This window comes from Orcinus orca, chromosome 2, assembly GCF_937001465.1.
Source record: "Orcinus orca chromosome 2, mOrcOrc1.1, whole genome shotgun sequence".
NCBI lineage: Eukaryota > Metazoa > Chordata > Mammalia > Artiodactyla > Delphinidae > Orcinus > Orcinus orca.
In genome coordinates this window covers 103,643,873-103,659,687 of record NC_064560.1, presented here as the reverse complement: position 1 = coordinate 103,659,687, position 15,815 = coordinate 103,643,873, and the positions used below count along the sequence as shown (strand labels likewise).

The window sequence follows — 15,815 nt, the reverse complement described above, 5'->3', positions numbered from 1 at the left end:
ATAAAAATCAAGACCACATGACATGAACTAATTGGAAGATGGCATGAAGAGGTCCACAATTCAATCTCAAGCACAGTAGAGTGCACAGTAAGTTGAGCGGAAGGAAAACTAATGAGAGCTGAAATACAGTTTCCCTGGGAAAACAGGGCTCATTCAGCCTAAAAAGGTGAAGTTAGAAAAGTATTGTAAGCCACGGGAATAGCAGGAACAAAGGGAAAGGAAAAGCTGAGCATGACGTGAAGAGCAGGGAGAAACAATCCTCTGGCAAAAAAAGCAAAAAAAAGGAAAAGAAAAGGAAAAAAAAAAAATCTGTTCTGGGAGAAGTAGTGGGGAATGTTAGGAGAGTGAGGATGGGTCCAGATCTTGAAGAGCTCTGCTTCCCAGGCTGAGAAGTTTATACTTAATCTTTTGAACAGTTTAAGAAATAGTGAATATTTGGAGATTTTGAATCACGGTACTGATATGACAAATGTAGGGATGTAGGGCAATGACCTACACACCCCTATGCCTGACGGCCCTAAGGATAAGCCTGGCTTCATGGGTTGGATGATGGCAGAGGTTTCAGCTGGCTGTTTATTTGACAAGGGCTTACTCTTCGCCTCACTTGCACAATTTACTAGCCACTTTAAGAGATGTAGTCATGAAGAAGCACAATCTCTGACCTCAAAAACCTATAATGAGATGGCCAAACCTATAAACAACTATGAAAAAGTCAAATGCTATAATCAGGGTATCTCAGAGGTTGAAAAAGGCCTAGTGTATATCTATATCTCTCTATCTTCTATATAGATATATAGAGAGAGAGATAGGTAGAGAGATATATATAGAGATCATGTTAAAAAATAAAGACATGCCAAAACTCAGTGAAACTGTATAATATTTAAGACATATTAATTTGCTAGGGCTGCCATAAATAAAATACCACAGAATGGTGGCCTAAACAGTAAAAATTAATTTTCTCACAGTTCTGGAAACTATAAATCCAAGATCAAGGTGTCAGCAGGTTTGTTGTCTTCTGAGGGCTGTCAGGGCTTCTTGCAGATGACTGTCTACTTACTGTGTCCTCACACAGTCTTTCCTCTGTGTACCTGCAACCCTGGTGTTTCTATGTGTGTCTAAATTTTCTCTTCTTATAAAGACACCAGTCGTATTGGATTAGGGCTCACACTAATGGCCTTATTTTAACTAACTCACTTTTTGAAAGGCCCTGTCTCCAAATACAGTCATATTCTGAGATATTAGGAGTTAGGGTTTCAACATATAAATTTTGAGGGACAAAATTCAGCCCCTAAAGGATGTATACATTTAACATGCCACTGCTTTCAACCACAGATGCCAACACAAGAGTAGATTACTTCATTTGCGTTATTACAAAAAGTCTAAATTTGAGACCCTTTATGAATGGGAGGCTTAAGTCTGACCCTGTCATTGGCTCTGGCTCTTAGAAAAGTTTAAGCCTGGTTCACTGACAGGTGGATTAGGAAAGGGCTTCTTGTAGGAGGCAGCATCTTTATTAACTGTAGTAGGGTAGTTTTGCTGAGGTAACAAGGAAACCAAGAAACTGTATGATTTAACACAACAAAGATTTATTTCCTGCCCACCCAACATCAGATACTGGTTGGGCAACCCTATGGGGGAGCCTTTGTCAAAAATAAACAAAGCCAGATACTAGTTAAAGTTGTAAGGACAGATTTTAATTAGCAATAAATGAGTGCAATGGGGAAGAGTCCAGACTGAACGAGAGTCCATTTTGATTTGTACAGATGTCACTGGCTGTTTTAGAGGCAGAGTGTAGGAACAGGGAGGGCACAAGCAGGGGCTCGAAAAGCACAAGCAGGAGCTCTCTCTGTCTTTCTCTCTATACTGTCCCCACTGCTGAAGCCCAACAGTCCACCAAAAAGAAAATCATGACCTAAGTTCACACACTCAGAAATCCTACCTTCCAGGCCTCCCTTCCATCAACTGGTTCTCTCTGAAGAGCTATCTCCACCCTGCTGTGCATTAGGTAGGACAATGGTTCTCAAACTTCAGCTTGCACCACTACCACCTGGAGGCTTGTTAAAACATAAATTGCTGGGACTCAACCCCAGAATTGCTGCCTCAGTAGATCTGGGACTGGATCAGGGAATTTAGATTTCCAACAAGTTCCCAGGTGATGGTTATGATACTGTTGGAGACATGACTGAAGTAGACATGTCTTAACTAACTACAGATGACCCTTGAACAACGTGGGTTTGAACTATGGGGGTCCACAGTTTTTAAATAGTGAATACTACAGTCCTACATGATCTGTGGTTGGTTGAATTCGGAGATATGGAAGAACTACAGATATGGAAGGCTGACTATAAGTTATAAGTAGATTTTCCACTGTGCGGAAGGTCAGCGCCCCTAACCCCCTGGTTGTTTAAGGTTCAACTGTACTCACTAGTATTAATTAAAGAACTAATATATAGTAGTGATTTTACTTTGTTGAATAAATTAGAATGAAATCGAGGTTGCCCCTGAATTGTATATGAACACTTTCATTCCGGTGTACTTTGTATACTCACAAAGAAATGGATGTTGTTATAGCCAGTGTACTCACAACTCTTATGGGCACAAGGCCTTAAACTACATCCTACGTGGCTGAGCCCTTTTCCTTAAATGCAACCTATCCGGACTTGCTAACCACTGGCATTTGTAGGCTAGTGGATGCGAGATTGTGGGATCAGTTTCCTCCCAGCAGGAATTCAAGGGACTAGGTTTTTCCTATAAAGTAGAGGCAAGAATTAGACCAGGGGAAGACCTTAAGAATAATCAGAAATGGATGTCTGGATTCCCCTGCCCAAACTAAAACAAGTGATAGTCTGAGTTGCAACAAGCTCCTAAAGTCAGGCTTCTGTTGGTTTTTGTTCTTGCCATATAGTGAAATGATTCCTGCAGGTAACACTATCATAAGAACCTGTAAATTGAGAGTAGTATTCATATGTATGAGTAAATCAGCACTCATTAGGGAAGTCCCAAAGTAATTTTCAACATTACATCTAAAATAAGTTTTGGACAGGTGCATTTGGAAGATACTTCACTCTGATCCACCACCTGTTTTCCTAGATTTATTGGTCTGCTGCTTGATAAGATGTTATATTTTCCAAAGCCAGTCTTCCATTTAAATTGATGCATATTATCACTTTACCTTGTACTTCCACAAACTATGGATTTTCTGTTATCCCTAATTTCAGGTTTCAGGTTTTCATTGTGATTTTTAAAGTCTATAAAACGAGTTCATAGTCACATTCGGTGAATTCAGCTTTGTAAATTAAACATCTCTCCTTTAGTTTAACTGCTTGGACTGTCTCCCCAAGTTGATTTTGAGCTGCAAAGAAAATTCAGACGAATAGGTTATACAAAAAATAAAATCTTTTTTGTCTTTGCTTTTCTATGGAAAGAGATGGTCTGTATCTACTGCTCTTGTTGCTTTCTCTCTTCTAAGAAAATCATGTCCACATTGGACTTACGATAATTCAAGCTCTGTAAGTAACAGCAGTAGGGTGCAAACTCATCAATATCTCTTTAAGTAGTTGAAATAAAATGTAACAAAGTTTGTTCATTTTCCCTTATTTTGCATAATTAATGGGAGCAGAGGGCATCCTTAGGCTCAGAGAGAGTTATTAGTTGGAGAAGGAGAATTTAGAATTAAGATGAAAAAGACAGAAAGAGGGGAAGGATTAGGCAATATTTTTAGCAAATATTGCACCAATAAATAACTTACTAATTAAAGGTAAATGTATTGAGATAGTGTGATGCAACAGAAGCTGAAGTTTAGGTCTTAAGAGGTGGTCTTTGTTATTAGTAAGGCTCCTTATCATAGAAAATTACTGAAAATATTCATTGCTAAGTGACATATATGGGAATGTTCTGACACCCCTCTCATAATGATGTATTTAGGAACAAGGCAGAAAGTTGAAAAAATAACCATCACAAGGAATTTTGTCATGGTAGGGGTGTGTGTGTGTGTGTGTGTGTGTGTGTGTGTGAGGGGCGGAGGGGTGAGGATGGGAACTAGAAACCGTGAGAGATGATGAAAGCATGAAGTGTCATTCATTCAGGAAAAGAAAAATCATTAGGGGGCACTAGGTAATAAGTATCCAAGCACAGAGGAGGTTACCACCAAACAGTATACCTTCTGAGTATTTAGATAAGTTAGAAATAAAGAATTTTGTGATGGAGCTGGTTGTATTAAAATGGAATGGATGCATGTGGAATATCTTCCAAATGTACTCAGAAATATTACAAATTGTCATCTAAATATAATAGTTAAATTGAGATCCTTCTTTTGGCAAGGGTGTAGATTTAATCACTACTTATGGCCATTGTTCAGCTGAAAATGACATTAGAAAAGTTTTCCCAGTTAACATAAACTGGATTGTGTGTGTGTGTGGGGGGTGTGTGTGTGTGTGTGTGTGTAGATAGATACATATATCTGTATATACATACATATAGGTCTTTACTTACCCGGATACATTTCACAATTTTTTTTCCTAGACCATCAATAAAGTTCTGCTTCAGTATGCTGCAATTGTATCAAGTGATTTCAGTTCATACTGTGATAAGGAAAATGTGGTAAGTAAAAATGTCTCTACTTTCAAGTATTCCTCAGTTGAGAACCACTTCTTCAAACTAATAAGTAAGCAAAGGAAGTTGTTTTCTTTCTGTTCTCATACAGGATGATAGAAAATAGGGATCTCAAGAAATTGTTTGAAAATTTCCTAGTAGTCCTGAACTGGTACAAAATAGAATTCAAAGGAAGGTTGAGAGCATCTCAATGCCAGCCAGCTTGTGGTTTTCCATGATGATAAGGAATAAGGCTCATGTAAACAGCTGAAAACCCTCATCATTGTAAACACTGGAGCTGGGACCTAGGAGTTAAAAAGTTGTTTATTGTTAATACCAACTAGTGTAGTTTTGGCACCAATACCAAAATGAGTATAATTTAGCCTTTCAGTTTTCAAATAAATTGAAAAGGATGGTTAAGGTAAGGAGTGATGCCAATTTATACTCTGAATTATTAACTTAGCCTTTTATTTTTTGGATGATTGAGAAAACATTGATAAAATCTAAGCCAGTATTGCAGCTTAATAAAAGGAATAAAGAGAAGTAAGATAAACTAATTTAGAATATAATCAGTGTTATTTTATGGTAGAGGGTAAAATCTTTCTATTCACCATATATAATTTTAGGAGAAATCTGTCAGCAACATAGGATTTTTTTTTTTAAAGACTGAAAAAAATATTTTAAAAGTCAGTACTAGGGCTTCCCTGGTGGCGCAGTGGTTGAGAGTCCGCCTGCCGAAGCAGGGGACACGGGTTCGTGCCCCAGTCCGGGAAGATCCCACATGCCGCGGAGCGGCTGGGCCCATGAGCCATGGCCACTGGGCCTGCGCATCCGGAGCCTGTGCTCTGCAACTGGAGAGGCCACAACAGTGAGAGTCCCACATACCGCAAAAAAAAAAAAAAAAAAAAAATCAGTACTAGATTTTTCAAGACAAAAATCAGGGTGTTTTTTTCTCCCTCAAAAAATCAGTTCCCACTGTCAGGCAAGTCTTAAAGAGAATTCTTGCTGAAACCTCCTTGACCTCTTGCTGAGAGCTCATTAAGATAAGTCAGTCCTAATGGTTCTTGAGGGTCCCAAAAGATGCTTCTTTTCCTTAAAGGAAAATGCTACCTAGAAATTTTACTGAAACTCCCAGGTATCTCAGCAGTGATTTCTAATTGCCATTGATTATAAATACTCTAATAGGCAAGATAGAGTATTTATTTATTGACAGCATATAGCTACAATTAAGTTTATAATACATTTGAAAAGTATTATATTGAAAATCAAAACGGTGACAGATAATTTCAGAAAAGATTCTGATTTACTAGGACAGCCAAACTGAAGATTTTGAAAGGTGGCTGTGAATTATCAAGGCTAATTCCTGTCATTCAGAAAGGAAAAGTAGCCTTAAAAGGCCCTTGCAGACTTTATAGTATATTTTATTTTTTAAAGGAGAAAAATTATAAATCAGCATTTGTTGTATTATTCTCTGTATTTTTCCTTTATATTTTATACTTTTCAAAATCAAATTTTAAAAAAGTCATTGAAATATTATAGCACAGGAACTTACTTTTCCTTCCTCAATGCTTTTCTTTCCTAATTACTGATATCTTGACCAGTCTTAGACTCTCATTCAAATGCCAAGTATCATTTTAGCTTTTCCATGAAAGGATATCAGTTAGCTGCTTAGTTTAAGCTTTCAGCTGAGATAAATTGAAGAAGTGCTTTTATACATTTGTGTGTGTACATATCACTGCTGTTACAGATTTCTTTAAATATCAAGAACATTGAAACATTATTATTTTTTATTTTCTCTGTATATATATGACAATATTCGTATTTCATCTGCAAATTGCACTAGAAACTTTTAAAGAGAGACATCTTCTAAGAGATGACCATAACACTTGCTTTCCCAGGGGTCAGAATTATAGACGACAGTTAAACAGAATATCTGTGACAGAATGTTTTTTCTTCTGTGACATTTTAAATTTGGAATGGGTCACAAGTTTTCAATCCATTCTTCCACACTCCACATTATAGCAAAGCAACATTATCTAAATCAGAAATGCTTGATTTATTTTTTAAATCTTTTTCAACTCAAAAACATAATTTGGTGGAATCTAAAAAAATACAACAAACTAGTGAATATAACCAAAACGAAGCCGACTCACAGATATAGAGAACAAACTAGTGGTTATGAGTGGGGAGAGGGAAGGGAGAAGGGGCAATATAGGGGTAGGGAATTAAGAGTTACAAACTATTGTGTATAAAATAAGCTACAGGATATATTGTACAACATGGGGAATGTAGCCAATATTTTATAATAACTATAATAGAGTATAACCTTTTAAAATTGGGAATCACTATACTGTACACCTGTAACTTATATTGTCCATCAACTATACTTCGGTAAAAAAAAATATATTTGGGTCATGTAGAAATGGCCATAGTCTGAACAAATCTAACTTTTATATTCATTGTACTTTAGGTTCCTAACTTTGTTCCAGGTTTAGAGCAAATGAAATACATTATGACATTTTTAGGGGAAAAGCCAAAATATACAAAGATTAAAAATTAACTTCAAACATAGGTTATTTTTATCTAACTAAACTCACCAACAAATGATGCTTCTGAATTCGGTTAATGTTCCCTTTACTATGGGTATTTTTAGCTGTCTTTGCTTGTTTTTCATTTACCACTGAAGTCTTTAAAGTAAAAGTTGTTCCCCGATTAGGTTTAAGGTAGAGTTGTGTAATTCAATTCTCAGTACTGTTTTGATAAATTGATTCAATAAAATTGAAATTTGAACATGTCAAGGTCAGGGGAAGCTTAATCAAAGAGGAAAGTCTCATGTTTATTTTTATCTCCGTCTGGATAACTGCATCTCTTTTTTTATATGTAGCCTTACCCAGGTTAGTGGCAATCTATGCCAAGTGAGCCCAAGTGTCTTTGTTCATTTGGCTTCTTAGTAGCTCTTTGCCATCGGAAATTATTATATTAAGAAGGCTTGGAGGTTGGTTTAATTTGTAAAGCTGGAACTAAAGTACTGTTACATGTGTCAAAAGAGATAAGCTTGAATGCTAATATCAAATAATCATAAAAGAGACTACCCAGCTAACTTAGACCCATGAAAAGCAGGGTGATTACACCTTTACCCATGTAGTCTTCCTGCTTCTCCTTGAGTCATGCTCTTCCTTCGTTCTTTCCCCTCTGCAATGAAAAAGAAAAAACCCCAACGGCCCTATACCCTAATGGAAAAAGCTCTGTTGGTTCAGTTTGTTGACATTGGGTCAAGATGCGGAAACCCTGAAAATCTGATCATACATGCCACGGAAAGGATTAGGCCTGGATCCAGTGACTCTCCATCACAGCTGGCAATCTGAATCATTTGTAGAACATTGTGGTTCAGCTTACTGAACAAAATCTATAGGAGATAAATCTCTGTGTTAAAAAAAAGAAAATATTTAAGTGCCTGGAATTAAGAGTAGCAGTTCTAAATTGTTTTCGTAAATTGAAGTTAGGATGTGGCCACTTTAAGAGTCAAATAGAAAGTTTTTCAAAGGTCAGTAATATGGTTAAAACAATAATAAAATCTTTCCACTGATGAGCACTAACACCTCTCTGATGTCCTGGAAGTCCTTTGCAGGCCTCTCTCTGACTCATTATTGGCTCATTTCCCAGCACCTTGGAAGGCATATCCATTTTCCTTTCTTTCACTCTTTTCTTCCATTGATATGCTGGCTCTTCAGAATCAGTATGTAGCAAATATTAAATTATTCCATAACTATTCTGAATTCCATTATAAATTAATTTCTACTATTCTGAGGACACATCTAGTCCTGTCAGAAAGCTTTACATCTTAATGTGATTGTTATATTTCTGCCTCCTTGGAAACAAGTCAAGGAACATTTTTAAAGCATGTATTATGTGTGAGGCTCCGTGCAGTACTCTGTAAGAAAAAGCAGAAAAAGACACAGAGGCACATACAGTGCATTTAAGGTCAGCTGGCAAGACAGTCAAAAGCAACTCAAACGTGAAGTTAAATAAAACAAATGTCAAGTGAGTGACAAAAAAGATACAATCTCAAGTGAGTGACAAAAAAGATACAATCTGGGAAAACAAAGGCCCTAACCTGAATGATGGACATGACTGAAATAGGTGAAGAAGTTCAAGTGAAGGGCCTACATGCTAAGCTGAGCCACAGAGTCTGGAAAGCACAGGTGTTGGGGAGGTGGGAAGCAAGCCTCTTGTAGTTGAGAGTTCATCATAATACACTAGAGGGAGAGGAGAAGACAAGCATGGTTTGGAGCTGTATAACTAAGGGCCTTGAATACCAAGGGGTGGCCTTTATCGATAGCCAGAATTTATTAAAGGTTTTTTGGGGTTTTTTTTTTTTTTTTTTGCATTTCTGAAATTCAGATGGTGTTTTAGCTTTTGAAACAGTGAAATAATAGAATAGTTTAAACTAGTTTGTTTTTCTTAAAGTAAATCTTTAAAAAAGTAAACTGAATTTGGTTAATTTTGAAGTACAAAATGCCACAATGCTAAGAATAAAATAACTTCTAGTAATAGGTCTCCAATGGTTTATTGTCTAAGTATATTATTAAATTTCATTCCCCAAAGTGGTCATATTTTCTCTCTTCTATTCTTAACTGTTAAAAAGTATAATCTTAAAATAGCATAATTATTCTATTTGCCAAATAGAATTGAACTTGGGTGATAGTTGTATACTATCACATTGAAGGTAAACTCATTCAATAATTTAATGTATTTTTTGTTTTGTTTGCTTTATTTAAAGCCCTGTATATTGATGAACAATATTCAACAATTGCGGGTTCAGCTGGAAAAAATGTTTGAATCCATGGGAGGAAAAGAGGTGGGTATGTTTTTATGCCTGCATTTGCCAAATATCTCAGAGGTCATTAGCAGCGTATCTCTTTGCTACGGAGAGTGACATAATCAAGTTTTTACATGGCTTAGCTAAAGAACAGGAAATGCTAACAATCTAAAATACCATTAACAGCTAAGGTGATCATTACTCCGCAACAGAATACTTCAGTAAATACATCGGAAGTGTGAATAGGAGGAGGGAGATGGTCAATCGCCTTTTGTAATGTGTATATATAGTCATATATACACTATTAAATATACTTTTGTATATACTGACGATATGTAAAGTTTCACAGCTGCAGATGTCTTTTACCATACTGCACAATGTCAACTTGATATCAGTTTTCTTCTGCAGTGTGCTTTGTGGCACTACTGGTTCTTGGTGTATCGCTGGTTTATTTTTCACATCTCAAAAATCTGTCACAACTGTGTTGTGTAGTGGCTGTAATGTGTTGTGTCTTTGTCTAACATCTCTGACCTGCAATTCCATGAGCAGAAGAAGGAAGGAGAAAGATTCTTTTATGAAGTTTGTGATAGTACGCATCTTATGACTGTTTCCCCTCCAAACTCAAAGACGATTGCACTTCCTGCTTGTTCTCATTTGCTTGTTTGGATCAGGCAGACTGTGAAATACTAACGGGGCACCTGCCTTGAGCTGCCGCAGTATTTCACAAACCGACATGAGCATCTGGGGAATTGAGGACTGGAGACAGTGCTGCAAGGGAAGGTCATGCAGCTGTCATTCTCCCACCGCCACCCGCTCTGTAAAACAATCCCAAGGGTGGCTAGGATGAAGGGATATTTCTGTTTAAGGTTTTATTTACACTGTTCCTAATTATTGTGATAAGTACGCAAGACATATGTAAAGCTAGGTTCGATTTCAAAGCCAAGATCCCATTCATTTCTAAATTGATAAGGCTGAAAATGCTTCTTTTAAGATGGGACCTCTTCACACATGATGTTTCTTTTAACCCAAGAGACATTTATACATTTTTCCCCTGATGTCTTTTTTATTATTCTCAAGTCTCAGTCTTTTGAAAAATAAACTTGCTATTTAGCATCCTACAAATGAGAAGCACCAGGATATATGGGTGAAGGTGCAAAACATATACTCTCTATAGGTCCATTAGGGAAAGAATTTATGCTAGGAAGCAAAAATACTGTGGGGGTATGGTAACCATATTTTTAGAACCGAACAAATATCAGGGCATAATCTGACATGGTCTGGCAATGACACAAAAACTTGAAATTAGGACTAACTTGGTAGTTCCAGAATATGTGGTGGCTAAGGAATGAAAGATTTCCAATGCAAAAGTATGCTACTGATAGTCAACGCAAAGTATCAGTCTAAGGAGAAGGGGCACTCTAGATATCAAGATTCCCTTTGAGGGAATCAGTTCATGCTTCTTCCTGCCCTCACCTCCTTCCTCAAATATTTGATAAATGCCTAGGCTTGCAGGGACAGACACTCAGGAGAGAAAGTTAAGTAAGACAGAGTTTAGTGGGAGAGATAGATTCATAGGAGAACAGTTAAAAGAGAGGGCTGTATAGACAGTAAGAGTGCACAGCAGAGTTAGTACAGAAACTAGAGCCACTGACTGCCTGGGGTGAGTGACATCTGGGGTCAGATTTGTAAAAGGAGGTGATAAGTAAATTGTCTTTTAAAGGAAAAGTAGAAGTGAGCCTTGAGGACAAAAAACTGCAAAGATATTTTGCCTTCTAGCTATCTCTTCCAGAAGTCGTTCATATTACCACAGCTCAATAGTGTAAAGTATCTCAGTGGCGTAAATAACTTTGCCAGCCAAGTTGTTCAGGTACACTTTCTAATACAGTTTCTAATTCAAAATAAATTTATTAACCTTGACTTTTGAATGCTTGAAATATTATCTTTTTTCTTATTTCTCTTTGTTTCTCTTTTTGCTTTTAATAACTCTAAAATACAAAAAAAGGCGCAAGTTACTTTTGATGTTTGATGTCATATTCCTCACAGAACTAAGCTAAGTTTTAAACATTTGTGAAAAAAATTAGGTAGCTTTTTACCTTTCCAAGGTAGCCAATAATTTGTAAAATACGCTATTGGTAATTTAGGCAATAAATTCTCAATGCCAAATTATTATTTCTTACAAACTTTAGGGAGTTTGTAGGAGTAAGGAAATTTTTCTCAATTTGGACACATAAAGAAATGCAGAAGAACTCAAGAATTGGTAAATTTGCTGGCCAAAGAGATTGTTTTATAATTAGATGGGTATGCTATTTATGCCCATTATTACAAAAGACCTGCAATTTGCATATTGGCCTCAAAATTACTCTTCCTATTTTAATGGTTTAATCCTATGATTTGGATCAGATAAATGTCAAATACCTAACTGAAACAAGAGCTTTTCGGGTTTGTTTTTTTTTTTTTTTTCCTGTTTATATGACAAGGCATTCTGTCTGTACCTGCTTAGAAATTCATGCTTCTCTCAGGAAATGAAAACTGTCATCCAGTATTTAAATTGCTGTATTTTGACAGTTTCAGATTTTCAAGTAATAACCAATTATTTGATAGAAAATTTCCATTCACAAAATACCTAAGGTAGACTAAAATGATTCATAAGAAAAGAGCATAATTTCGTCCAACTGACCTACCTAACCGTTTCTGTATGACTTTAAAGTCATTGTCTTAACAGGTGAACAAACTAACTCAATCTGCGTATCAAACTAATATGGAAACAAAATACATACTTTAAATAAGAAGCAACCCAATTTCCTGAAGAAAACCCTACTGTCAGAGCCATTTCTTGGAGGTGGCAGATATGTGGGTGGGGAACAACCACCTATCACGGTTTAGCACGGAGTGGGGCATGAAGAAAATTCTATGGGAGGTCTTCTCTCATTTTCTGTTCCCAAACATTTTTATCCAAGTGAAGTTGGTCTAAAATTGGTATTAGGATAATAGCAAGAACATGTGATAAAAAAAACATTCAGCTTACAAGGTTCCCTAGGATTGGGGTGGGCAGTTCACATATGTTTTTTTGGTTAAGGGTTGGGGAGATATGGTTTATTAGGCTAATTATGTTTAAATGCACATCAGTGTCAGGGCTGTTTAAAGACAGGTAATATCTAATTGTTTTTCTGAATCACTGCCTTGCAACTGGTTATAGGTGAATGGAACTCTCAAAGTATGAGACTTAGGGATATTGTAAGTTTCCAACTGCTAGAGAAGTCTGCATCTGTTAAGGTGGCCTGTGCATGTGCGGGTAATCTCTTATGACAGACAGAAAAAAATTAGTCCAGAAGAATCACATTGGCTCTGATAAAGGAGCAGAAACTAACCAATCCTGAAATCACCTAGATTTGAGTGAAAATTGACATTAAGGATTGGTTTGACATAACCAGTAAAGTATCAGATGTCAAATGCAATCTTTGGTTTCTACTCCAATGTTTTTAATCAAGTTAGCATAACATAGAGCTACCCAGATGCTGAGGTGTGTAAATAATACTTCTTCCTAATAGTTTCTTAGTATTAGAAAATGTTCCTAGAGGGTTATAAGATTTATGACCAGTGTATTCTATTAGGGACACTTTTTGGTCCTGGGTTGCCTCCCAGGAGTTTAAACTGATTTGGGTCATATATGTATTTGGTGTTCTTAGGTTCTCTTGTTTATACCAAGTCCTCCTTTAACTTTCTCTACTCCGCAAAGTTGTCTTCATCCTATGCCCCTCTCTTCAACAATAGTTCAGCTTGGGCAAGAACTATAGGTACTAATGGTAGGAAATTGAATTTCTGAAGACTCAAAGGAAGATTGGCTTAAATTTCAGAGAATATTCTAGGTTTCCCTTTACATGAATTTCTATCAGCTAGATACACTACATCTATTATAAGTTATTCTATTTTGACAACTAGCTTGCAAAAATTAAATTAACAAACAGGATAAAATTTTCTAAATGCTGGTAAAGTTTGTGTTCATCCTTTAATTTTAAAAAAATACTCCCACATTAATAGTTCGATGTTTTATTTGTGTTCATTTATATTATGTTATTTTCTAATATTGATTGATATTATTTTAGCACTGAAATCAGTTAAAAAGAATAATTGGCTTTTACATTGTAAGAGTAAGCATAAAATGTCCTCTTGATTTAATTATTTTTCTTTTGCCCCCTCCCCCCAAAAGAAAGATTTTTAAATAAATAAATAAAATGGGCAACTTTGAATCTTGAACTCTGAGTTACCAATTGGCATCCAGGAAGAAAAGTTAGCCCTGTCACCTCCAGAGAAACACACTGGAGCAACAGGATAATTGTTTATTACTTTTAATTCCATACTTGGAAAAATAAGGCACAACACAACATTGAAAAATTAATTTTTAGCCATTTTTAAAGTTTTCAATGGGCCTATTTATTTACAGGGATATTAAAAATGAAAATATATTTTCAAGCAACACATACGTTCAACTAATGTATAACCAGTTTTCTAAGTTGTGAAGTTATCAAGTTCTGTAGGATGTTTTGTCATACCTTGCATCCCACTGCTGTAACCAACAAAGGCTTTGCTCTCTAGCTCTTTTTTGTATGCATGCTATGCATTTCAATCAATTATTTCAAATGTAAGAACTCTTCAGGTTTCATTAGAATTATCTAAATTTTGCATTTGATTTCAAAGGTTAAAAAAAGGAAAGGAAAGAAAACAGTATATGTATGCTATATTGTTTGAAGTTTACCTTGTAATAAGCAAAATGTTCTAAGAGATAAAAGGCATGCTCTCTCAGAACTCCAGAGTAATATTGTTTATGGTCTCTTTGCAGCTAGATCCTGAAGCTAGTACTATTCTAAAAGAACTTCAGGTTAAACTCAGTGGGGTTCTGGATGAGCTCAGTGTCACTTATGGTGAAAGGTAAGTGGCCTAAGTAATTACTATCCAAATGTATTAGGTTTCATTTAATGATAATCATGCCTTCAACACTGTCTTTCTCCTCTGACTGTCTAAGTCCGTTTAACTTCAAGACTCAATCTAAGCATCACCTCCTCTGGCAAATCTTCCATGACCCTGCGATTTTATAGTGATGTCTTGCTGCTTGCTCCCCAGAACTCCTGCTCCCCGGTATCCTGCAGTTGAGTAGCACTTACAACACTATGCTCTAAGTTCTGGTTAACTTTCCTCTTTCCCTCTCTTTATTGTATGTTTCTTAACATCTCATTCTTATTTGCAATTCTAGTGTTTAGAGCTTAGCAATTGGCTGTTGAAAGAATAGAGGGAGGAGGGAAGGCAGAGGTAAAATCCTCACATATATAACAAGTATGAGTTGTGTTCATGCCATACACATCAGTGTGGTTTCACTTCGAAAGAACTGAACTCTTAACCCCATAACTGAATTAAGTCAGGATGATTTGTTTTAGGCTTTAGAAATGTTAATGCAATTAGCTCATGGGAAACTACTGACATATCTATGTTTTGTCTTTTTTTTTTTTTTTTAATTAACTTTTCTTGCCTATGGTGTGTTTCTAAAGAATGAGAAGTTCATCCTAGATAAACTTCATTTTGGATCTATAGGAAAAAGCTGTCATCTCATCAGCAAATGTTAAAATAGATTAGAATTTATCCCTTATCGGTCATATCATTTGCAAATATTTTCTCCCATTCAGTAGGTTGTCTTTTCATTTTGTTGATGGTTTACTCTGCTGTGCAAAAGTTTTTAAGTTTAATGAGGTCCCATTTGTTTATTTTTGCTTTTATTTCCTTTACTTCAGGAGACAGATCCAAAAAATATTGCTGTGATTTATGTCAAAGAGTGTTCTGCCTATGTTTTCCTCTAAGAGTTTTATAGTATCCAGTCTTATATTTAGGTCTTTAATCCACTTTGAGTTTATTTTTGTATATGGCGTTAGAGACTGTTCTAATTTCATTCTTTTACATGTAGCTGTCCAGTTTTCCCAGCACCACTTATTGAAGAGACTCTCTTTTCTCCATTGTACTCTTGCCTCCTTTGTCATAAACTAATTGACCATAAGTGCATGGGTTTATTTCTGGGCTTTCTGTCCTTTTCCATTGATTTATGTGTCTGTTTTCATGCCAGTACCATACTGTATTGATTACTGTAGCTTTGTAGTATAGTCTGTAGCATAGTCTGAAGTCAGGGAGCATGATTCCTCCAGCTCTGCTCTTTCTTAAGATTGCTTTGGCTATTCAGGGTCTTTTGTGTTTCCATAAAAATTTAAAAATTTTTTGTTTCAGTTGTGTGAAAAATGCCATTGATAATTTGATAGGGTTTACATTGAATCTGAAGATTGCCTTGGGTAGTATGGTCATTTTAACAGTATTGATCCTTCCAATCCAAGAACATAGTATCTTTCCACCTGTTTGTGTGGTCTTTGAT

At 36.1% G+C, this 15,815-nt stretch overlaps 1 protein-coding gene across 2 annotated transcripts in view; it reads left to right on the top strand.

Annotated features, from left to right (window-relative positions):
* The window catches only part of UNC13C (unc-13 homolog C), a 790,070-nt gene that overhangs the window by 695,693 nt on the left and 78,562 nt on the right, over window positions 1-15,815 (top strand). For both annotated transcript variants that reach the window (XM_049705963.1, XM_049705964.1), the window contains 3 exons: window positions 4,522-4,599; window positions 9,371-9,448; window positions 14,247-14,335. In XM_049705963.1, coding sequence (XP_049561920.1) covers window positions 4,522-4,599; window positions 9,371-9,448; window positions 14,247-14,335 — 245 coding nt within the window. The remainder of the gene's footprint in view (window positions 1-4,521; window positions 4,600-9,370; window positions 9,449-14,246; window positions 14,336-15,815) is intronic.